The 25227-nt window shown below is 49.4% G+C and overlaps 1 protein-coding gene across 6 annotated transcripts in view; it reads left to right on the top strand.

Annotated features, from left to right (window-relative positions):
* Positions 1 to 25227, top strand: part of SMPD3 (sphingomyelin phosphodiesterase 3) — a 97926-nt gene that overhangs the window by 66224 nt on the left and 6475 nt on the right. For 4 of the 6 annotated variants that reach the window (XM_032960581.2, XM_032960578.2, XM_076069665.1 and 1 more), the window contains exons 2-4: positions 7659 to 9345; positions 15051 to 15126; positions 18910 to 19074. In XM_032960581.2, the coding sequence (XP_032816472.2) occupies positions 7960 to 9345; positions 15051 to 15126; positions 18910 to 19074 (1627 nt within the window). In that variant the 5' untranslated portion in view covers positions 7659 to 7959. Of the gene's footprint in view, positions 1 to 7658; positions 9346 to 15050; positions 15127 to 18909; positions 19075 to 21339; positions 22799 to 25227 lie in introns of those variants that run through there. The other 2 variants (XM_076069666.1, XM_032960582.2) reach the window with 2 other exon arrangements.

Below are 25227 nucleotides of genomic sequence, written 5' to 3'. Positions count from 1 at the left end.
TTGCGAGTTGTTGAGTCTACTGAGCAGCGCAAGTTAATTTCAAAGTGAAATTGAAAACTGTTCTTAGGGGCACGGAGATTCTTTGGCTGTTGGGAGGGAAATTCAGAGGTAGCAGCAGAGATGGGACGACCTCCCATTGAGTAGAGGTTGTTTGTAGGTATGTTGAACTTCTTTTGCACCGTACGCAGCCAACCGTTCTAATTGGAGGTGCAGGGGAGGGACAATAAAACTAAACACTTATTTTGATAATTTTATTCATGAGGATAACAGGATTATTTTGCTGTTATTTTCCAAAATATTCTCCGTTTTTTTACTTGCACAACAGATTCGTTATTGTAATGTAACCATTTTCAAACATCAGCCTGCACACAGAAGTGTAATTTTCAATATGTCGCCAGTCCCAAGGACATCCTTTAATGGAATGAAAAAAATAAATGATCCCTGATGTTCTCAGGCTTGTGTGTGCGCTCCGGATTGGGGTGTAATAGGAGGGCTTCTGCCAATTGAAAAAAAGTTCATGGCATTCGTGACTTTCCCCCTTTTGATGAATATCTCAAATATTGTATCGGTTCAAATATTTTGGAGAAAAATGAAATTTCTCGTCGTGTTTGTGAACATTACGAAGGATTTATTTGCGGGAGTGAAGCATTGAGCGAGAGAGAGAGAGAGTGGCAGCCCATGGTGGTCTAATTACCGCGGCAGCAGATGGAGAAAATAAGTTCGCTCCGACGCGCTTTCCTGAATCTGTGCGGAGCCGCGATGCCACTTCTTTACGCAATTAGAGCCGCTCTGTAATGAGGTTGGAAGTCTTGCGTTAACTAGGGAATTGACATTTCTCATCACCGGTTGGCAGCGCTGGACAAGCGTGCGGCGTGAGGCGAGTCACTGTCTGATTATCCGGCAGTGGAACTTTTTTTTTTAATTTGCCCATAGATTAATAGTTTCACTCGTTCATTCACCCTTTTCTGGTTACACGTTTTACAGAATACATTTTGCCTTCTCGCAATTTATCCCAGGTCTCCTTGGCGAAACAGATCTTTCTCTTAATGGGCTCTCACTTGGATTTTCTTGATGACTCAATAATCTGTTTAAAAGCCCATTGAGAATAAAGAGGCGATTGAGAGTAAGCAGGTATTTTACAATGAAGAACTGGGTTACAAAAGTCAATAAAATACACGTGTTACAACAGCAGAAACGATCATGATGCAAGGTGCAAGTTTTAAGTAAAACAGATGAGCCTTAATAAGCAACAATTTCATTTCAGCAATAGTAGATTTAAACATGGAACTTAAATGTAAAGTAAGATGCATTATAAAATGAAAACGAGGTATGGCTTATAACCATTTACATTCATGTTTTCCAAGCAAAGGATCAAGTTGTGCATTAACTAACTCTGAAGAAATTGCTTGTTTATGTTTGTGAATGTTCGTCAATGTTTTTGCGTGCGTAATAACAGTCCATAGGCTCCAACCAGATGTCTCTCACTTTCCAGTGCCGCCTGTCGTGGCAATATTATTGAGTGTGTGCGTGTTTTTAGATTGACCTATAATTGTCGGTGAGCATTGTACAAGTTTATTTTACTCGTGCCACTAACTTTCTGTCACTTCCAGTAGTAATAATAATGATTATGGCTCGTGGACTATTATGAGAAATAGCTCAAATATTACCTTAATCAGGGTCCTATGCCTCTTAAAAAACGTATTCTTTTTTGTTATTTTAACTTGGCATTGTCCGGCAAAACGTATAGTCGTGCAGTGCCAGACATCCTGAGCCACCAGTCGCAGTCGCCTGTGCAATTCCGCGGCCGCGTGGTTCCACGAGAAAGTTGTCTGCGGGCCAGGCGATGCGACTGGCCTCCAACGGGACGACGCACCACGAAACGCGCACCCCCTGCTTACGAGCGTGTCGTTCTTGAGCGACACAGACGCAACAATGAAATATATTGTTTTTGTTTCTCGTGACCGCGTAGCATGCTTCTTCTACACGTTACACGCTGTGCTGTTATTGGTTTTAATTCGGTCGCCTGGGAGTCATGGACTCAAGGTCATTTTGGGCCGTCTATAAATTACGTCACGCACCTATTTGGGGGGGGGGGTCAGACATTTGTGACGATGTGTGACGATGGGGGGGGGGGGGGTTGAGAAATGTGACGTTACATCAAAATGCGCAACTTTAAATAAATATAGACAACACGTTCTCCTTGATTAAATATACGTTTTAACAAATGTTTTCTCCTACAACATCAGAGTGCAGCGCCACATTAAATATGCACGACAATGACAATCATGTAACGCGATTTGAAGCATGTTTTATTTATTTGGGGGGGGGGGCAGAGCTTTGTGACGTCATATTTGAGGGGGGTCTGATATTTTTGTGACGTCGTGTGACGAAGGGGGGGGGGGTAAAAAATCGTCCAAAATCGCGTGACGTCATTTATGGACGGCCCCTTGTATATATTTATCATAATTCAAAGCCCCTTTGTCAATCCACTACACAAGTGCATCCCTCCCCCATGCCGAGTCAATCGTGGAGGTTGTTTGACCTTAACCGGACCGTGGTCAATAAAAACTGGTGGAAGTGGACATTCGACCGGTTCATACATCGCTTGCCACTCAGTTTTTTTTTAAGCTGTGCCCCAGAATCTAAATCAGGTGGCCGGATTCACAGCGCGGTGAGCTAACAAATGCACCACCATTCCTTTCCACGCGTGTGTAGACTGTATGCAATATATCTTATCGCGAGAATAGGTCAGTGTATTGTTGGACTTAAAAAGCAGGTCATGAGTTTGAACCCTATGTTGGCAACACAGAGGTGCATCAAAACACAAACGCAACAAAATTAAATCTTCGTAACGCGAATAAATGCGTAGAAACACGTAGAAATGTTCGGTCAGGACTAGCGGCCGATGAGTGATATCTGGACGAGTGCTGACCTCACCCCTTCACCAACCCGCATTGACCAGCATGGCGAAGTATGGGGGGCCACGTTGGCGAGATTCTAACGACCCCGCCTGGTCGATCCCGACACTGATGCCTGCTGTATATTTGATGCCTGCTGTATATTTGGAGTTTGGATGCTCTCCCCGTAGTCACGTGGATTTTTCTCCCGGTGCTCCGGTTTTTTTCTTTCACACTTAGAAACACGCGTTGATAGTATTTGGCTGCTATAAATTTCCACACGATCAGCCACTTCGGTGAGCTATCATTTGTGGCCAGGTCGCTTCTGAAAAAAGAAATATATAGCTCAATGGGCCTTACCTGATAAAATAAAAAGTGTACTTTCTCGTTTCAATCCCATTGACCAACATGGCAAGGGGAGGCCTTCGTCCAGCAGTGGATGAGAGGGCTGTCCGATTTTTAGAAAATATGCAATTGCATTTCAAGATTCAATACATGAAGACATGCACATTTGTGGTGTTGTAAGAGGATGAATTTTTATTTTTAAAAAATGAAATAGGCAGTGCTTTGCTGACACAGTGCATTTGTTTGGTTCTCAAGTGCACACTCACTGGAACATGGATTTATGTACAAAAAGCATCATCGCGAGACGTGTTCACTCCACTGCCGGATAAAGGTCTCGCCAAGCCATCTCTAACACGTCCCCCCCCCACCCCCCACATTGCAAGAAAATCTAAAACAGGAGCGGTGTCACAGCGGTGAGTGTACTACGCCATACTCACTGTGATCTCGGCTCACTTCCTTGCTGTGAAAAGATGTACAGTATTTGAACCTTGGCCGAGCTTCCTTTAGGTAAATTCACTTTTGAGTAGTCAACCATGGTGAAGACAAAGGTAGCCAAGTTTTTGGGGTGATAGTCACAGCAAAACCCTCGCGTGTCGCACTGCCTTCAATGTGCACTCACGGTCAGCAGCACTTACCCATGCAGTCTGTGCGGCTACCATGTGGGAACTGAATACTTATACGTGAATCTACGCGAGCTAGTATGTTCTCTCATGCGTGCAGAGTCTTACACGTACAGTCGTGCAGTGCCAGACATCCTGAGCCACCAGTGGCAATCGCCTGTGCAATTCCGCGGCCGCGTGGTTCCACGAGAAAGTTTGTCTGCGAGCCAGGCGATGCGACTGGCCTCCAACGGGACGACGCACCACGAAACGCGCACCCCCTGATTACGAGCGTGTCGCTCTTGTGCGACACAGACGCAACAATGAAAGGGATTGTTTTTTTGTTTCTCGTGACCGTGTAGCATGCTTCTTCTACACGTTACAAGCTGTGCTGTTATTGGTTTTAATTCGGTCGGCTGGGAGTCATGGACTCAAGGTCATTTTGGGCCGTCTATAAATTACGTCACGCACCTATTTGGGGGGGGGGGGGGGGTTAGACATTTGTGACGGTGTGTGACGATGTGGGGGGTGGGGGGTTGAGAAATGCGACGTCACATCAAAATGCACAACTTTAAATAAATATAGACAACACGTTCTACTTAATTAAATAGACGTTTTAATAAATATTTTCTCCTACAACATCAGGGTGCAGCGCCACATTAAATACGCACTACAATGACAATAGTTTAAAGCGATTTGAAGCATTATTTATTTATTTGGGGGGGGGGCAGAGCTTTGTGACGTCATATTTGAGGGGGGGGGTCTGACCTTTTGTGACGCCGTGTGACGAAGGGGGGGGGGGTCAAAAATCGTCAAAAATCGCGTGACGTCATTTATGGACGGCCCCTTTGCTACCCGCTGTGACAATATTCCCATTGACGTGTGTTGCGTGAAGCTAGTTTGCAACGCACATAACCTAACTGCATATGCTCTCTATATAATAAGTAATGAAATCGAGCCCTTTTGCCAATCCACTTCTGTACGAAGGCATCGACACACAATGTTGATAATGGGCGGTTGTTTCATCATACGCCGGTCCTTGCGAGTTGATGAAGGCGGGGGAGGATCACTCGCCACTGATGTTAGCCGTGGCCGAATTAAGGTTGCTAGGTACGTAGTGCAATGAGTGAACCGACTGCAGCAGCTCACACCCGCTAATCTTTCTACACCAACACAAAACAAACGATGCCGCGATAGGCCGTCGGAGAAAGCGCAGTTTGGGAGCACCTCTTGTGCCGTCATGAACACGTGAGCGAGTGGAGTGGCCAGCGACACTCTGTAGGGGCAAGTGCTGTGAGCGAGCAGCACCTAATGAAGGCCGGCACGGCACACCAGGGGGTGGGTGGCCTGCACCACGCCCGGCCGCCTTTGTCTCCCTAGTGGCGATGTTTACACAACGCACCAGGTATTCACTTGAGGATGAGTCGACCTTAGGGGAGGCCTTGCACACAAGCGCAGACGTGCAGAGTCGGTTAAGGTCATTTACACCGATCGCACAGAGAAAATGGGCATGCGGCTGTTTTATAGCAACGTTGACATTCGTAGCATTGACAAAGCACCAAAGCCGAGGTCCGATCGGGTTAAACGCCCCCCGGGCCTCCACTCAGCACAAGCGATGTATGCCCGTGCTGATTGGGCTATTGCGTCAAGTTGTATCGAGTAGGGCCATCTATGGCGTCATTCAATTAAATCGCAAAATTTGTGGGAGCACGCTATTGATCGACGCGTTAAGCAACGTGATTAATACTGTGCACCCCGTGCGATCCCGAGAGAGTGTAGCCGGAAAGAGAGAGAGCGGCACGGCGCAATTCCGTAAAAACGACTCAGGTCGTGCTGATTCTCTGTCGCCCAAGCTGAGCTCGCCACCCGGTCTCGATCAGTGACGTGCGGTGAGGTCAATGGCTGGGGAGGCACTGGCTGGTGTCAGAGCCAGATTCACACACTAAGGGGGGCGTGGCATCACGGAGGGGGGCGTGTCTGACACGCCCCCCTCAGTGAGGCAGATGTGATAGCTGCCTCCCCTGGTGCTTTTTCATTGCAGTTTCATGACGAGACCGGCGAGCCTAAATATCTTTATACACATACGTGAAATAAGTTACCTGGAGTATTGAAGGCGAGGACATGAAATGAAGGGGTCTACAAACATTACATTGGTGACATACTGAGATAGTAACAGGCACGCGCTTATTGCCAGCGCTCCATCCAGTTACTGAGGGGTTGCGCAATCACAGGGGATGCTGAGCTTGTCTCTGCCTCACCTCTCGTCTCTCCCTGTATTTGCAGCGGAGCTCCGCAAATTCAAATTTGGTGATTTTGACTATAAAAATGATTGGAATCGTACAGAAATGACATTTATAACACAGATCAGTGGAAAAATCTACAATTATTAGTTTATTATATTTTTTAATTTTCGTAACAGCTATTTTCATTGGAGTATGACAGTTGGTGAGGCTGTGCCTCACCTGCCTCCCCTGACCGCACGTCCCCGGTCTCGATGCTATGGGGATCTTGAGCGCTGTGACTACCAACGTCGCTGCACTCTCGCAGGGGTTACCTGACCCAGTTTGGCTGTGTGTCAGGGAACTTAAGATGGGCTGTTAATTTTGCGTGCACGATTGAATTGGGTGAACTCCCCCTGTTAAAATGAAGCCACCATGATGACTATGTAGTACTGACCTGCTCTCTGTTTTAAAATGTGTATTAAAGGCGATGATCGCTGTTGTACTATAAAGGACATGTATGTACGTGGAGTACCGTGAACCTAAGTAACAATTTGCCGCTTCAGATAATCAATTCTATTATTTTAAAAGAATAAAAAGTATTCTCAAAAATATATTTTTTTTGTTACACAATTCCCAATTTAAAAAGGACCTCGCATTGTTTTGCTATCGTTACATTTAAGTACAATATCACAATTCGTCAAAATATTTATACGCTAAAAACAGCCTATCATTGTTGGCTAGAAGGCCTTGTCGTTGAAGGTTCAGAAACCAATTACTCATTCCGCGAAGCCATTAAATAACTGAAGCAAGCACGGACTATTTGACGTCAAGGGCACGAGATCCATCAGCCACTTTGCCGACACCCACAGATGGCAAGATGTTAAACTAGCTCGCCTGGTGTATCGGAGGTCGTGAGTTCGATCGCGACCCTGACGGCTGTATGTTTGGAGTTTTTTTTGCACGTTCTCCACGTGGTCGCGTGGATTTTTCTCCGGGTCCTCCGGTTTTTTTCCCTCCACGTTTAGAAACATGCGTTTAGAGTATTTGGCTGCTATAAATGTCCACGTGGTGAGCCACTTTGTTGACCTATCACTTGTGGCCAGGTTGCTTCTGAAAAAGAACTATATAGCTCAGTCGGCCTCAACAGGTAAAAAATAGTTAAGTTTAGTAATCGTTTACAGGTGGTGCATACTGACAGTACCCGTGCCACCACCGCTGCCAAATCGGCCCATGACCTTGCACATTCACTCCGCACTGCACCAGCAACAACAAGCAGCCTTTCATTGTCGAAATTTATTACTGGAAAAATATTAATAAAGATTTTGCAATTACCGTGCTGTACGCAGAAAAGAATTTTGAGTTGCTTTTAATCATCATGTAATGTAGTAATATTTTCTTTATTTTTTTTGTATATACTGGAGTATTTAAACTTTTCTTCTTCTGAAAATGCAAGTAGCAAATATGCTCCACCTGCCATTCTTGGCATGCGATGATTTGATCAACGATGCGTTAACTCGGTTGGGTCATGGCCTGCACGTTGGATGACCGGGTGGTGTTTGTGATGAACCTGCTTCACATTTTATCTTCTTCTTCAGTGTGACTGAGCTTCTAGAGATTGCCGACTCAGGACCAGAGGATACTCCCGGAGGATAGATACCAGGCGCAAGGAGGAAGACCCTGAGGAGGAGGAGGAAAAAGAGACAACAGGAAAGGAAACACCAAGAGAAGAGGGCACTTGCAGCTCAGGACAGAGTCTGCAAGCAATGGCGGCCCTCCGGCTTCACTCCGTGTGCCCGGGAAGCCTCCCCCACTTCTACTGACGAAAGCGCAACCCGGCATGTGAAGCCACCGGCAGCGGTAGCAGCAGCGGCGACGGCGGCGGCGGCGCCCGGGAGCATGGCGCTGCACACGTCGCCCTTCCCCAACGCGTTCCTGCGCGCGGTGCACGCGGCGGCCTGGCTGCTCATCGTGCCGTGCTACTGGCTGTGCGACCGCCTGCTCGCCGCGCTCATCTCCGGCACCTGCGAGCGGCGCCGCCGCCGCCGGCGCGACGGCGCCGGCGGCGGCGCCGGCGTTGCCGGCGTCGGCGGCGGCGGCGGCGGCGACGCGCGCTGCCTGCGCTTCCTCTTCGCCGTCGTGGTGGCGGCGCCTCTCTACCTGGCGCTGCTGGCCGCCTCGCTGCCGCTGGCGCTGCTCGGCTTCGCGGCGTGGGCGCCGCTGCAGCTGGCGCGCCGCGCCTACGCCTACGCCGGCTGCCCGGACCCGGCGCTCTCGGCGGCGGCGGCCCGCGCCCGCCTCGAGTCGCGGCCGCTCGCGTCCGGCCGCAGCTTCGCCTTCGCCACGGCCAACGTGCGCCTCCCGCCCGACTCGCTGGCGCGCGTGGGCAACCTGCCGGACACGCAGTGGCGCGCCCGGGAGATCGGGCGCAGGGTGCGCACGGGCGCCAGCCGCCCGCAGATCAAGATCTACGTCGACTCGCCCACCAACACGTCCATCAGCGCGGCGAGCTGGAGCAGCCTCCTCGTGGTGTCCTCGCAGGGCGGCGGCGCCGACTCGGCCGGGCCCTCGCCCACCGTCAGCCTGCGGAGGGCCTGCGCGATGGACGGCGGGCCCCGGGGACGCGCGGCGGTGGACTCGGCGAGCCCGTCCCCGGTGATCGGGCACAGGGAGCGGGCGGACGCGGAGCGCGACGGCTCGGCGTGCGTCGACCTCTCGGGGATCCAGCTCGTGCTGGCCGAGCCGCCCGCGGGGCCGGAGGCCGACGGCAAGAAGACGGTGACGTACGGCGAGGAGCAGCAGCTGCAGCAGCGAGGAGGCGGAGGAGGAGCGATGACGCAGGATAGCCGCGCGTCCTCCAAGGAGTCTCTCTCCCAGCCTCCACGGTCGCCCGACTGGGCCAGCACGGACCCGACCGGGTGGCCCACGCGCTTCGTGTACAAGCCGTCGGTGATGAAGAAGAGCTCCATGCGCAGGAAGAAGCCCACAGATGAGCCCTTCGACTACGAGATATCCTCCTTCTTCCCGGCCAACCTGGACTTCCTGTGCCTCCAGGAGGTGTTCGACAAGCGGGCGGCCGAGAAGCTTCGGACGCAGCTGCAGGCGTACTTCCAGTACGTGCTGTACGACGTGGGCGTGTACGGGTTTCACGGCTGCTCCTTCAAGTTCTTCAACAGTGGCCTCTTCTTCGCCAGCTGCTACCCCATCCTGGACGCCGACTACAGGTGCTTCCCCAACGCCAAGGGCGCCGATGTTTTAGTGTCCAAGGGAGCTCTCTTCGTGAAGGTGAGACGTGGGGAGGGAGTGGAAGCGTTTTGCGTCGTTGTATTCGGAGACTTCTGCGGTTGGGTTTGTCATTGATTTTGGAGAGTAGGTTTGGTCACACACTGGAATTAATTCAATCTCTTGGTAGCGCTGCGCAGCGCCCAGGAAGTGCTCAGCGCTTGGGGTGTTTCTTGTTTGAGCCTCGCCACCGTCGGCTCCAGTTTTAATGAAAATTGCTGCCAGATGGAGAGAATGATTATGCAGCCCCACGATTATTCACGTCGTGGTGGTGTGTACTGTGTTGCCGATTGATTGTTCACCGCGATGGAGTGAGTTTTGTACGACAGTTTTACCCGTTACCTGTTCACTCACTGGGACTACAGACAGCAAGCATGATCAAGCTGGTATATATTTATATATCAGGCAAGAGGATGACCAGACTTGACAACTGCAATTTACAAAATAAACACACGCATCATTTTGCTTCGACAAACATACTAACTACAAAGACAAAGATGCCTCTGAGTTAGCATTACTCTCTGTTGGGGCAATTGCTGTTCGAGTGAGTGGCGTGGATAACACCAGGAGTGGCCAACGTAGTCTCTCCTCGTTGCCAAAGAAGTTCACACAACAATGGTAATAGAGTCACAGACACCCACTGTCGACAGTGACCTGGATAGACCAGTGATCGCACCTCCAATATTAGCGTGATGGTTGGCTATGTACGGTGCGAAAAAAGTTCAACATACGTTCATGGGACATGTACACAGAATAGAATGCACACTTTTTTTTTAATACACACGTGCATAGACACGTATCTCTCTCACTCGTCTGCAGCGACCGCGCGAGGCATGCGTTCCACGACAAGCCATTGTGCGCGTAGTGAACGCGGAAAAAAAGACGCGCGGCGGAAGGAAGAAAAAAACTTGAGACGCGTAGAAACTTTCAAATGTTAAATAAGCCTCCTGGTGGATTTGCATCACAGTGTGAAGCAGCGGCGGCGGCGGTGTTTGCAAGTTCATGGAAAATACACGCGCGCTAAACTAGAGCCGTGACAACGAGACGCTTGTAATTAATAGCGTGATCTGTTCACAGCTGTTTTTTCGCGAGCCTGTTTATTAACCGCTGATTCATTAAACCAGTTGTGACAGGACGCTGTCAAATATTTTTGCAATAGCTGCGAATGTATTCGCACACTAAACGTCACATTCCTATCCAAATATTAAGGCAATTGGACAAAGTAACCGCAGGCCTGTCGCATTAGGCTTCTGGCTTGTTGTATTCCAGCTGATGTCCAATTTCAATAGAGCCTGTAGATTTCCAAGAAACCAAACGTACAACCTGTATTCCCTGGCATCCGTACCTAAGACTGCTATAGCGGAGCATGTGATGAGATGCATCAAAAGCTACTGCGGATGAGGGGCAATTGAAGGGACCGCAGAAGTAGTTCTGTGAGTTTATCTTCCAAAGGTAGCGAATGTAACTTGAGTGATGTTCCATCTTAATGGATTACGTAAGTGAAATACGTTTTAAATTAATTAAATTACCTTTACACTGCTTCCTGGAAAAGTTTCAAATTGCAATTTCCTAAACTCATAACAAGCAGATGTCATCTTCTTTGGGTTCTTTCGGTAAAGTCACGTAGAATGAGAATAAAATAATAAAATAAAGCAATACAACTCTCACGACGTTTCGGCCACAACACAAGTAGCCTTCTTCAGGTGAAGGAACAAAAACTGTCGGGACCTGAAGAAGGCTACTTGTGTTGTGGCCGAAACGTCGTGAGAATTTTATTGTTTTATTTTATTATTTTATTCTCATTCTACGTGGTGACTTTACCGAAAGAACCAAAGAAGATGAATCCTTGCAGTCACGAAAGCTTTACATCGAAGCAGATGCCAATAGCACAATTGGAATACAACTTTAGATTAAATTAATCTGTGAATACATTATTCATTTAAAAATGTTACTTCTGGGACCAGCATTTATCTCAGTTGGCAGAGCAACAGAGTTCCCAACAATGAGATTTTTAGTTCACATCCGAGCCGGGGTATCACTGCCCATGATATTTCATCCCAGCCGGGGTATCACTGCCCATGATATTTCCAAAGGTGAGTAACATTATAATAATGGTTTTGTCAGGAAAGGCTGGTGAACTCTCATAACTCTTTTTCAGGAGGGTCCTGCCAAGTTGTTTCTAGTCGGCAGCGATGGTCGCTATATGTAATCCCAATTGAGTGATTTCTAGGTGATTTTCTCGAATTTGAAACACTCAAACGATGGCTCCGGCCACGGAATGACCCATTCTTTTCGCGAACGACATCGCGGGATTCTTCAACGTCCACCGCGAAGAAGACGGCGCGCGTAGCAGTATATTATTATTACGGTCAGTCCGGCCGCAGTATTAACCAGCGCGGCCGCTGGTCTCACGCCGCGAACCTCTGCAGCGAGTGGTGAACGCGCCGCCGCTGCTGTCGGTCCATGGAACCGCCACGCGTGGCAATGGGAGCGTTGACTCGCGTTTAGATTATTTGGGTTATTTTGGCTGCTCATACTATTCCACGCGATGGGCCACCTCGTTGAGCCATCATTTGTGACCACGTCGCTTCTGAAAACTAAGCTCAGCTCCGTGGGCTTTACCTGGTAAGATAGAAATAGTTTCGTTTGTAAATATATATTTTTAAGTGATTTGCTTACCTTTCCTATACTTGGTATTCCGATCGTGTTTTTGTACTGTGTGTTGTTTGTAACATTCTGACCAGCCCCTTACTGAGATCTGTGAAATAAAGAGCTTCATAGCTCAACGGATTCCTCCGGCGCAAATAAAGATTCTGATTCTGACTGGGCCGAAGCTCAACCACGCCGGACACGTGAGCAGGCTGTTCCCGGCCATAGACACGTGGAATTCCCTCCGCTCATCACAGATCGACAGATGAGACTGAGCGCCGCCCGATAACTCCAGCCGAGTGACGCGAGATTATTTTCGGCCGAATGAACACACGCGCACACACACACACGTACGATCAATCCCCCTGCGCCCGAAGCCTCGTCGACACTCAATTCGCCACAAGCCACGCGTTTGTGTTCTCTACCGTAGGTGGATTACAGAAAGGGTCGGCAACTGTAAGTCGCCCTGATTACATAATCTCCGACTTCTACTTTGATTAGCATTATGTACATAGAGGGGTTTGGGGAGGAGGAGCAGGGAGGGCAGATGCGTCGAGTGAAATGATAATTGACGTCACTGCACAATTGGCATCGACTGATGGGTCAATCGAGATCGTGTCCAAGCTCACGATAATCAAGCGTGAGATTCCTGGGCGTCAAGCCAAGCGTTTTGTCCCATTTGATGTGTCCACGCAACGTGCATGCGCGCGTTCAACACTCGCGCCCCTCCGGTTAGCGCGGTTGGCTGCGTACGGTGCGAAAGAAGTTCGACGTACAGACACTGTACATTGTACCCCCGTCGGTGACAGTTAGCGGCACACTGTCAGAGTTTGCCCCTTGCTGGCTGGGGTGTGGTTGTCATCGTCGGATACCTGTCAATCCCTTATCAGTGCCCTTACCTTATTACAAACCAATTCAGACCTTATTGGTCACCCCGTGCCCCTTATAAATCTCAACGCTCATCCTACAACGTGCCATCGCAAGGGAGAAACACAAACAAATAGACACAAAACATTGTTTTTTTTTCCCGTATTGCAACTGATGGACCTGACAATTCAATTTCCCTGTTACAAGAATACCGGGGTAAACCGCGTGGGTTGACACGGTATGTCGCATCAGGACCGGCGCAAGGACATGTCGCGTTCCCGTGATTATAGGGAGAGGCTCCAGCACCCGCGCGCGCCAAAAGAAAACGTCAGACAAATTATCCGCTCGGGAGGGATTTGGCTAGGCCAGAGGTCTCGTTGTTCATTGACCGATAGTGGTTATTGTAGCTGCAACACACTCGGATCAACGCCGCTGCTGCCGCTGCTGCTGCTTCTCAACGTAGGGGAGGCACTGGATCTTTGATGGCCCTTCGCCTATGAGGTGGACCTCGGTGTAATGTCTCTTCCATCTGCATGAAGGAATCCACCCCACGGCGTAGCACTGGGTGACTGAGTTCCTGTTCACTGGTAAAGTGTTCACTGGGTTGCGCATTGCGTAATGTTCTACCTGGTTCGCTTCTGCGGCCGTCTGGAAAGCTCTTCCTTCCGACTTTAGGAAGCCACTGGGAGCGATGCACTTTTAAATCTGGATTGAAAACTCATTTTTTACTGCTTAGTTTGTTTGTTGTCCTACAGTACGGTGCAAAAGAAGTTCAACATACGTAGATATCCATAATAGAGCTTTTTTTGGGTTAGATCGCATAAATACATAAATGTGTTGTTAAAACCCGCCACCACCTGAAACAGCCAACCTAGTAAGGGCTGTCACCTAAACAGAACGTGCCAAGTCGTCACTAGTACAGCACACCGGTTTGTTGGAGAGCCAAGCCACAACATTTACAATCTGAGTACGACATACATATATGCATACATGTTACAAAGAAGCCTGACTCTGCTGATGAAACACTATGTTGAAAACCGCTCCAGAGTTGGATTGTATTTCACCAATGAAATGTTGCACTCCTAGACGGCCTTGTGGGGGACAAGAAGTGTAAAAACTTATTTTTTTTAATGTGAAGGAACGTTTTTTGAAGTAGATATATTGTCTGCTTAATTAATTCCTAAAATTCTCAACAGAAATGCTAAAACGATTAGAATTTGTATGTTAAAATTCTGCCACGCCTTGCAAAGCTTCTGAACGAAAGAGGTCTTACTGTTTTTCTGTTTACAATGCTTTGTGTCCTCTTTGCTCCGCTGTGCTAAAAGAAGGCTGGGCGAGACAGCCAGGGCGTCAAATGAGTTGGCAGTGGTGATGATTGTTACAGTCGATGGTATAGGTGGCTGCGGCAGTCGGTGTGGTGTCAATTGTGGTAGTGATGATGGGTGTGCTGACAATGGTGGTAGTGATGATGGGTGTGGTGACAATGGTGGTAGTGATGATGGTTGTGGTGTTAATGGTGGTAGTGATGATGGGTGTGGTGACAATGGTGGTAGTGATGATGGGTGTGGTGTTAATGGTGGTAGTGATGATGGGTGTGGTGTTAATGGTGGTAGTGATGATGGGTGTGGTGTTAATGGTGGTAGTGATGATGGTTGTGGTGACAATGGTGGTAGTGATGATGGTTGTGGTGTTAATGGTGGTAGTGATGATGGTTGTGGTGTTAATGGTGGTAGTGATGATGGTTATAGTGTTAATAGTGGTAGTGATGATGGTTGTGGTGTTAATGGTGGTAGTGATGATGGGGTGTGGTGTTAATAGTGGTAGTGATGATGGGTGTGGTGTCAATGGTGGTAGTGATGATGGTTGTGGTGACAATGGTGCGCTATGAACCCAGCGACATTTCCCGCTCACGGCCACCACCAGTGAGGATTATTTGAACCGGTCCTGGGCCTCACCTAAGTCCACTCAGCCTCAAATGAGTACCTGGTGCGGTGAGTAAACATCAGCACTCGGGAGACAAATGCGGCCGGGCTTGGTGCTGGCCACCCACCCCCTCGTGTGCCGTGCTGGCCTTTACAAGTGCTCGCTAACAGCACTTGCCCCAGCAGTATGTTGAGGCTATACGGGGGATCTTTGTCTTTTGGTGGTTCGTGACAGCGGTGGTGGTGATGATGGTGATGGTGCGCGTGCAGGTTCAGGTTGGAACCACTGCTCAGGAGCGCCGGCTCGTGGGGTTCGTCTCGTGCACGCACACGCAGGCTGCCGAAGGTTTGTGTGGCGCGCGACGCTGCGCGTGGCACCAACACTCACGACGACACTCGCACTGATGCTCACGCGAACACTAAGCACCCTGACCTCAACGCTTTCCCTTACACTGAACCATGCTCTTAACACTCACGCGTATCCCTCACGCTTTCGCTAACCCTAACACTAGCCCTAGCGCTAACTCTAGCACTTCATCTTCTAGCGTAAGTCAAGTACGCGAACGTTATACGTCCAGGTTTAAGTCTGTGAGCCATGTGGCGACAGCTTCAGGAGCAGAGTGGGTCCTGCACTCTGAGTGCATCAGCTCAACGTGGCAGGCCTCTCGCGTGCCAAGTGTGGCGTGCTCGCCACGTGTTTACATCGAAGAAACGTCCACGTCGTTTGCGCTCCAGGACTCGCAAACTTCGTGGCCTCTAACCCAGCGGTGCACCCAGATGAACGTTTTGGAAGCGACAAAATACGATGAACGGCTTATGTAAAACGTTCATTATTTATTTGCAAAATTTAAATGCTTACATTTCAAAACGCTTCTATGGTGTACAACAGCTGGTGTCTAAACATTTTGGGGGGGATGGAGGGGGGGGGGAGCGGGCCGCTGCACTACCGCTCTGAGAAGGACTCCGCAGAGTTCATTCACAAGTGTGTGTGGTCTCGTGGCCAGTGTAGGTGCCACCGATTATATTGTTTTTACTGAGGCAATGCGTGGGCCCGTTGCATCGCGTTGTGACGCGCGTACATACAGTCAACATAAACTAAACCGGTTATAAAAAGCGGTGGATAGAAATATGGGGAGCTGCCCCAAACCAGGCCGGACCCTACCGAAAGGGAGGGGTAAGGGTAGCTTTTTTGTATTTAAGGGAGAGGAAATGACAAGAGGAGGGGGGATATACTGTAACCAAAACGCCCGTGAAATAAAGAAAGGAAAACCACAAGAGGCGACCTGCACGAACATGCTGGTGCCCCCTATGAATTTAACATTTGGACAAATATCCTGGCAAAATAGGTGTTCTGAGACGGCAACGTCAAAGCACGCAAGATAAACAAAAATATAAACTTTTTCTTTAACTTGGTAAGGCCCACTGAGCTATTTAGCTCTTTTTCAGAACCAAGCTCGCCACAGATGACAGCTCAACAAAGTGGCTTATCACGTGGAAATGTATGTCAGCCAAATACTTTAAAAAGCACGTTTAGAAATGTGGAGGGAAAAACCGGAGGACCTGGAAAACACAACCCACGTGACCACGTGGAGAACATGCAAACTCCAAATATACAGGCGTCAGGGTCGCCTGTATATTTGAAGAGACTCCGTCTGAGACATGTCCTGTCCCTACCGGTGTAGAGGTGCCACCTCTGGTGGAGCAGAGGGCAGTTCCACAAACTGAACATGACCGAAAAATCTGAACTCTGCATGAAGATCGCTGGTCTCCGATGACAGCGAAACGTCGTTCAAAAATTAAAGTGTCCACGATTTGAATTCAACCATTGCCTCACTTCAACGTAGCCCGGTGGGCCCGCGGCCATCTATAATTTAAATGTGAACATGGACGGCATGTATTTTTAAACGCGTAACCATTACGTGCAGTGCAGTGTCTGTGTTCAAGCTGATTCATGTGCCGGGCCCAATAGAATGCTGATGAGCATCATCATTGACTTAGGTTCGCACGGCGTAGTGGGAAGCTGCGAGTAATGCTTGCGTTTGACGCGAGGAAACTTGGCGTTCAAGAGATGCAAGACATCATTTTCGTCCTTGGGTCACGAAGGCCATCTATTACCTTTGTCCTCGCATGCCGAAGATGCACGTCTCTCCATCTGTTGTGTCATTGTGAAACCCAATGTCATAAAATAACACGTTGCCATAACAGCCAGACGGCTTGAGGTGCATCGTGAATGCAATAACGCAAAAAACGCGTACGTAAAATTAATTCCGAGCAATTATTAACATTGTGGGACAACAATAACATTCCACTTTAAATTAACTCATGCCCTGCGTGTATATATCATAGACAACATCTAACATTTAGCAAATAACCCTCAACTCATTTATCATGAAATTTAAAGCATAACAACGTTCTCGTCGTTATAAGGTCGAGGCTTGGTTCCAGCTCCACGGATGGGTGGAGGGGGCAGTAGACCCACTGTGGGGTGGGGGGCACCGTAACGGTGACGCGCCGCTAAGAAAGAGTGAACTTGGGTGGTGGCCCAAAAGGGACATTGGATGCTGCGGGGCCCACGAGCGCCCCAAGGCGTCGGCCCTGGTACGATCACGCAGAACCTCCCTTTGCGAAACGGCTGTTGCATCCTGCATCTTAGCGTTGCCCTCGCCTGTATGTACGTACGTATATACGCTAAACTTCTTTCGAACCCTACGTAGCCAACCACGCGAACCGGGGGTGCGGGAAATCCAGCACTATGCCTTGGCTGGTGGATCGCAACAAATGTTGTGAAACTCGCTTCCCTTAGGTGTTGAAGAGGTGCCATACTCTGGCTTGCCAGGAGAAGACAGTATGGCAAGTGGTCTAATCGTCATCTGTTTCCATCTGTACGGGATACCCCGTTGCCCCTGGTTAAACAAACGACGGATGAATCGAACTGAGTAGACTTCCCCGTTTGTTAGTCCCACAAGTTGAGCGTCCCCTCGCCAACTCGACTGGGCTGTGGGCGGGCGACACTAAATCAAAGGATGCCCACACACCTTTATTCCCACCAAGGCAAATGATGGCATCAGCCCAGCCTGGTGAGCATGAGAGTGCACCGCACCCACATCGAATTCAAATGCACCCACAGATGTGCGCGGTGGCAGTGACGTAGCTTTGGTTGACATGGGCCCTGGTACTAGGAATTATTCAATGGGGCCTCATGTCTCATTTTACCACCGACCCCCTTCGTAAACCCCGCGTCTACGCCGCTCGTGCTCGTTGATTGTTATGCCACTCCATGGCAGGGGCGATTGGGCAGCTCAGGGGGGCTCGTGCTGTCGTCAGAGCACTGAGCTTGACCCACCGAGATCATGGGTAATAAATCTGTGTTTCAGCCTCTTGTGATTAAAACCGGCTCAGCGAGTTGATGGTTTCAGCCCTGTTACTCGCGATTGCCACAAAAAAGGACCATCAAATGTAACGCCCTTTTCACTTAATTTGTCGTGTTCCAGTTCCAGGTCTGGGCATGAAATATTTCAGTTTGATGAGGACAGAAGGAACACGGGTTGATTGCAGGGCGTCGAGAAGGGCGGTGGCCCACGTGTAATTCTGTGCCACGAGCGAGTGCGCCGCTCACTACGAGAATTCCGAATTGAAATGATTCATCTCGTGGCCTGATTTTGATAACACAATTGGAAGAAGGTGGCAAAAGACAGATTCACCGCCCATCTGCGCAATTCGGATGTGCGGTGCGAGTTACTGGCACGCGAGATGCAATGACGCGTGAAGTACAAGGTGAGTTATTACACCGCGGAAGTGTGAGAGATGGCGGTGGCTTGGAGAGGCCTTCGCCCAGCGATGACGACGAGGGTAACGGTGCATGTGAGTATACGCATTTGGTGAAAAATGGGAAGGTAGCTCTACGTGCCCGGGGCGACACGTCGCGCCATGTACGATGCACGCAGCGCGACGCCGTACGTCTGGCGTGCAGTCCAGGGCATGTGCGGAACGTCCAAATGCTTGCGAGAGACGGTGTTCGATGCGGTGGCGGTGCCGCCGCGCGTCCAATCGCGCGTGGCGACGCGGCGATGGTGCGCGGTTGACGCTGCGTCCGCGTGTGTGCGTGACGCCGTGGCCGTGCGGCGCCCAGCAGGTCACGCGTCGGTGCGCTGCGAGCAGCTCGACCTGCTGGTGCAGTGGCAGGCCGAGTTCCGCAAGGAGTGCAGCGGCGAGGCGGCGGGCAGCCCCGCCAGCCGCGACATCGTCCTCTTCGACGTCATGTGCGGCGACCTCAACTTCGACAACTGCTCCATGGGTGAGTGAGCGCGCGAGCGCGCTGCTAACGACGCGAAGGAGAGGCGGAGCAAACGCGTGAGAGGGCAGTCGGTGCGACGGGGAAGGAAGGATGAGCGGTCTGCGGGTGGAGCAATGCTAGGCGATCAACTACTCGCCCTGCTCCCGACGATTACCGACTGACCGACCGGCCACCGCTGGACTAGATCGCGGCGTGGTGAAGTAGGGGACTGGGGGGGGGCTTCATCCAGCCAATGGGACCGATGGGGCTTTAAGGAGAAACATCTTCTTCTTAATGCCGACCTGCTCATTGTAACTAAAAGAAACCTCAACACACTCGTCAATAGCACTGTGGCCTTAAAAAGGAATAATCTAATCGGTGTTTCGGGGAATCGCCCTCGTTCGTAGCAAATCGTTTACGTGAAGGGCCATTGCCCGAAACGTCGCCCCCTTTCCTTTTTCCCTTCAAAGGCCACGGTGTTGCTATTGACGAGTGTGTGTTTGTTTGTTGGCTGTGCTTGGGCACCGCTGCCAACGCAGCAGCACCACCAAATATTTTTGCTCTCGATAAAGATTATACAATACATTCACTCCCACCACCCCCCAACAGCTTCTCCCACACCCCACCAGTGTGTTCACCATCTGGCCGGCCGCTGTGTTCGAGTCAGAGGCGTGTTGCATTATAATCCAGTGGTTTTAAAGCATGGGGGGATAATTTACTCCGAAGGGGGAACAACATTTTATCTGTGACACACAACTTGATATGCTCTGCTTTGTACTTTTAGCACAGATGGAAATATATACGTTTTTGTGTATTGCAGTTTTATATGATTGAGTTGAGGCAGTCAGCCATTAAATGGGCTTGCCTCTCACGTGAGGGTTCTGCTCAACAAGCCGGAGCCAGGAGAGAGAGAAGGCACGGGAGATAAACTTAACAATTTTTTTTTATTTTACGAGGTAAGGGCCCAATGAGCTATATAGCTCTTTTTCAGAAGCAACCTGGCCACAAATGATAGCTCAACGAAGTGGCTTATCATCACTTGGGAATTTATAGAAGCAGCCAAATACTCTAAACGCGTGACGTTGATTCTGAACGTGGAGGAAAAAAACGGAGAACCCGGAGAAAAATCCACGCGAGCACGGCAAGAAGATGCAAACTCCAAATATACAAGTGCCAGGGTCAGGATCGAACCCACGACTTCCTGCAGACCAGGCAATGTAGTTAACATCTCGCCACCGCGGCACCCCAAAGATCCTTGGAAGGTCAGAATAAATTGGACGAGCAAGCCGTGGGAAGCGGTGATAACGTTTTCGTCGTGCCCACGACAAACCCTGAATGCTCCCGATGTAACAAGATCACAGAAGCTAGGTTGGTGAGCCTGATTGGTACTTATATTGGAGCCTAGCTGGAAATAGCAAGCATTAGAAACTTGGGTCGTTAAAGGATTGCTGGGAAATGGTATTATAGCACGTGGATCCTTGATTATATCTGTGTGGAGCTTTGAGCATAATCCTGCCCACCCACTCCCCCTACTTTTATGGCTTTTTTTTCCAGGTACAGTACTCTGGTTTCCTTACAAGTGTCAAACACTCATTAAAGCAATATGCCAAACATCATAAGGCACGACCCTCCTAAAAGATAGCTTTTAGACTCGGCAAGGCTTTCTCCTGGGCAAAGAGAGGATTTTCACGTACAATATTGTATGTATTATTTTATTATTTCCCTTCTACTTGACTTTACCGAAAAGAACCAAGAAGATGAATCCCTGCAGTCACGAAAGCTTTAAATCGAAATTTAATATTGTATGTACTCACACGTGTTCGGTTCACACATTCACATTGACATATCAAGGTTCCTATCAACATTCCTTTCTTAAGCCGCTCTTTCGTTTTGTCCCAGACACGATTCAAGTTTCAGCAAAACATCATCCGTCATCGTGATAACGAGACGTGCGAAGATGCACCGCGGCTCTGCGCTAGCAGGACGCGCGGTGTTTTTGAAAGGTTACCAAAAAAAAACCACCAAAGTGTGTCGCTCGCTCGTTATTAAGTGAGAAAAACCGCACGGCGCGGCGAGGCGAATCCCGCGGCACCTGTCACACGCCGTGGTCATTTTCATAATGCTTCACAAAAGCTCCGGGCCACGTGGGAAATCGTGGCATCGTGAGCCGCTCGTTGAATTTGAATTTGCCTCGGAACTGCGAAGGTGCACGTGTTGGTAGCACAGTAAGCTAACCACTGCGCAACCATTCCCCATTCCCCCGTGTGTGTCTGCGTGTGTGTACAGCGGTGAGCGCTACGCTGCGCTACGAACCCGGAGACCCGGGTTCGATTCCCGCTCACGGCCAACACCATCAGTGACGATTGTCTGAACCGTTCCTAGGCCTCCCCTAGGTCGACTCAGCCTCAAATCAGTACCTGGTGCGGTGTGCATTAAACATCGCCACTGGGGAGACAAAGGCGGCCGAGCGTGGTGTTGGCCACCCACCCCCCTCGTGTGCTCGCTAACAGCACTCGCCCCAACAGTCTGTTACAGGCTACACGGGGGATCTTTGTCATTGTGTAACGGGGGAATGGGGAGTGGTGGCACAGTGGTTAGCTTACTGTGCTACCAACTCAGTGACCCTAGTTCCATTTTCGCTCATTTATTTCAGCAGAGGGAGGGCCCAATAAGCTCTCAGGCTTTACTTCACGGGTGTCCTGCGATGGTTCAGGTCTTAGTTACATTCATGGTTGCATAGGTCAGTGACAAATATCTTAACCTGTCCTGGGCCTCCCCTAGGTCCGCTCAGTCGTATAGGTACCCGACGCGGTGTGTAAACATCAGCCTCTGGCAAGACAAATGCAGCCGGATGTGCTCATCACAGCCCACAACCTTCAGCACACGTGGGAAGAGAGGGGGAGACTTTTGTTGCCCTCTTGTATTTTTCCTGTCATCGGATTCGTCGAGTCATCAAACCCAGCAACGGAATCAATAATCGCGAGAGTTATCGATTGCTCGGATAATCGGTTAGCCCAGCCGAACTATCATTTCCAAGTGGCCTGCGGCCACAAGACAACGGCCGCTTCGAGACGCCCTGCGAACGACATTTACCTTCCACTGCTTGCGTCTTAGCTGCACTAATGGGGTACGAGAGGGAAATATTCTAAACCCGGCAAACGTTTTCTAAGTTTGGCGCGCGAACTCTCCTTTTGTTACTGCGGTGTGCGAGCGTTCACGCGTGGTTATCCTGTTAAGGGGATTTGAAACTCCCATTCGGACCTCAGTAAGGAAACGGTTTCACGCTGCTAGTCTATGCGTCGTGCGAGTGGGACAAGCGTGGGGTCAGCTGCGTCAGGTGACGGAGATCATTAAAGTTGCATCTTAATCCATTGCCAGGTTTGCAATTCATTAGTGTTTTTTATCATTCGTTTTTTTATGTATTTGATGCATTGGCAGGTTGGATACAAAATGTTTCCTTACTGTCAGTGCCGGATTATCCTAGTAGCAAAAGTAGCTACATATGTAGTAGAGACTACATATGTAGTAGTAGCTACTACATATGTAGTAGAGACTACATATGTAGTAGTAGCTACGGGCCCCGCACTTTCAAGGGCCGCGTGCTCAATGCTTTCAACCTATCAATTCCGGTTCAGTGATTCTGCACTTGCTCTATTACAATACTGCCTTCAGCTTTTATGAACGACTGGGTGTTTAAGGTTAGCGATTTGTCGTATTATCTGGCTGTATAGCAAATGAAAAAATACAATTACTTTACTATGCAAGTAAATTTTTATATATATTTACGTTTTTTTAGTTAGGGTCTCTTCATAACATATGTTACAGGCCCCGCACTAACTTAATCCGGCACTGTGTAAACTAAAAAAAAAACGACTCCCTAATAGGATAAATAACGTACACGTCCGTTATGTTTGGTTGACGGATTACACCCAATTACAGACGGCTTTTATTGGGAAGCTTCTGTAAAAAACAATGCATTCATCAAAGTACACGACGCCATTAATGGCCGTTCCGAGAGAAATTATCACATTTTGGAAAATGTTAAGTTACTCAACTTGTTAGGATAACGGGGCAGTTTTGATTCGAATAGGTTGAGTGATTTCTTCTTCTTTTACGTGATGCAACTCAGGTGCATGCTCAAGCGAGTCACACTGATCTCCAGCAAGTCACACTGATCTCCAGCGAGTCACACTGATCTACAGCAAGTCACACTGATCTCCAGCAAGTCACACTGATCTCCAGCAAGTCACACTGATCTCCAGCAAGTCACACTGATCTCCAGCGAGTCACACTGATCTACAGCGAGTCACACTGATCTCCAGCGAGTCACACTGATCTCCAGCGAGTCACACTGATCTCCAGCGAGTCACACTGATCTCCAGCGAGTCACACTGATCTCCAGCGAGTCACACTGATCTCCAGCGAGTCACACTGATCTCCAGCGAGTCACATTGATCTCCAGCGAGTCACACTGATCTCCAGCGAGTCACACTGATCTCCAGCGAGTCACACTGATCTCCAGCGAGTCACACTGATCTCCAGCGAGTCACACTGATCTCCAGCGAGTCACACTGATCTCCAGCGAGTCACACTGATCTCCAGCAAGTCACACTGATCTCCAGCAAGTCACACTGATATCCAGCGAGTCACACTGATCTCCAGCGAGTCACACTGATATCCAGCTAGTCACACTGATCTCCACTCGCACTGATCTCCGCTCGCAGCCCGTGGTGAATATTCTGCACTTCGTGACATTGGCGACGCATGAACAAAATGGGTCCTGGTGCATGGAATCAAAACGGGACCAGCTACCGACCTTCTTGTAGCCCGGCACCTGGGTTCCCTGGTGCAGTTGCACTGCCTGCGCACTCGATAACTACACCACTGTTCGGAAGGACGATGGCCAGAATTCAACGCTTGATAGGGATTTGAATTCACAACCTTCTCATTGAGAGTCGAGTGCTCTAACCACAGAGCTCTATGACTATAACATAGCATTACACGAATTAAGTATTTCTGCACCACAGGGCCCACTGCTAGCCCAAATGCTGCTGAATCTGGATAAGTCACGGTTTCAATGTGATATGGTCATAATATATTCACGGTGAAATAATTGTGCATTGCAACCCATTTACATTCGAGGGGTAATTCAAGGAGCAATTGTTGTCCTGGCAGAATTACAAACCCAGATTTTCAGCTGTGCTGGCTCGGTGCTCTGACATGGCCATCACGAGCCACCTATGGCAGCAAAATATAAAAACCCATGAGCTGGTGAAGTCGATGCATTTGGCCCGCCAGGCCTGTAACTGTAATTCTCTCTTTAATGCGCACTCTGAAGGGATGAGCTGTTTTTTTTATATTTAATAGAGCTGTCAGCTCGAATGCTTTTCAGCCCAAGAGAGCCCCCCAACCCGCACAGCGGCTTCGGCGCGGGCCAGACCAGGAGTAAATGTGTGCAGGATTTTACACGGAAAGCTGATTATGCGCAAACCAAACCATTTTTGCGCAAACCAAACCATTTTTGCCGGTCCTTCCCCCTTTTGTCGGCGCTTGGCATCGACTCCACGCCACGGCGGACTGCACGAGGACGAGCGTCACGCTCGTCCGCGCCAATTCGTCGCAGCGTTTGTGGAGTGGGCCACATACGATTTAAAACAATATATAAAATTCGATACAGTGACGTGTCCTCCCCGCTCGCGAGCCCCGCCTGGGTGGGACAGTGATCCCAACTTCTCCCCCACCTTTCTTTATTTTGTATTCAGGAGCATCGATTTTGGAATCTTTGTCCGTCGAGTTTCCGTGCTCCTCCTCGTGCCGTCACGGTTTATGCTCCGTGCCGGCCTCTCGTTGAAGTACAATAAAAACATAAAACAACAATAAAATCGATACCGTGCAAAGGGGGGGGGGGGGGCAAGCGAATCTTCTCAACTACATTCGTCACAACACCCCACGATGCAGCAATTGCAGTGTGCAGTGGCTTAATTTGCATTGCGATTATAAATTATGGGTGATCGCGGAATGGCAGACTGCGGGTGGTCGTGGGGATCGATGCAGAAATGAAGAAATACTGGATTACGGTACGACGCTGAGAGAGCAATCCGTGGGTTGAATTACATGCAACTTTGGATTCGTGTTGTGTCTAAATACTGCACTGTACTTGTATTCGGGGGGTTA

Source organism: Petromyzon marinus, chromosome 25, assembly GCF_048934315.1.
Source record: "Petromyzon marinus isolate PM22_M1 ecotype Great Lakes invasive population chromosome 25, UKy_Petmar_22M1.pri1.0, whole genome shotgun sequence".
Lineage (NCBI taxonomy): Eukaryota > Metazoa > Chordata > Hyperoartia > Petromyzontiformes > Petromyzontidae > Petromyzon > Petromyzon marinus.
Note: the sequence above shows the minus strand (reverse complement) of the source record. Positions and strands in the feature narration are given on the sequence as shown.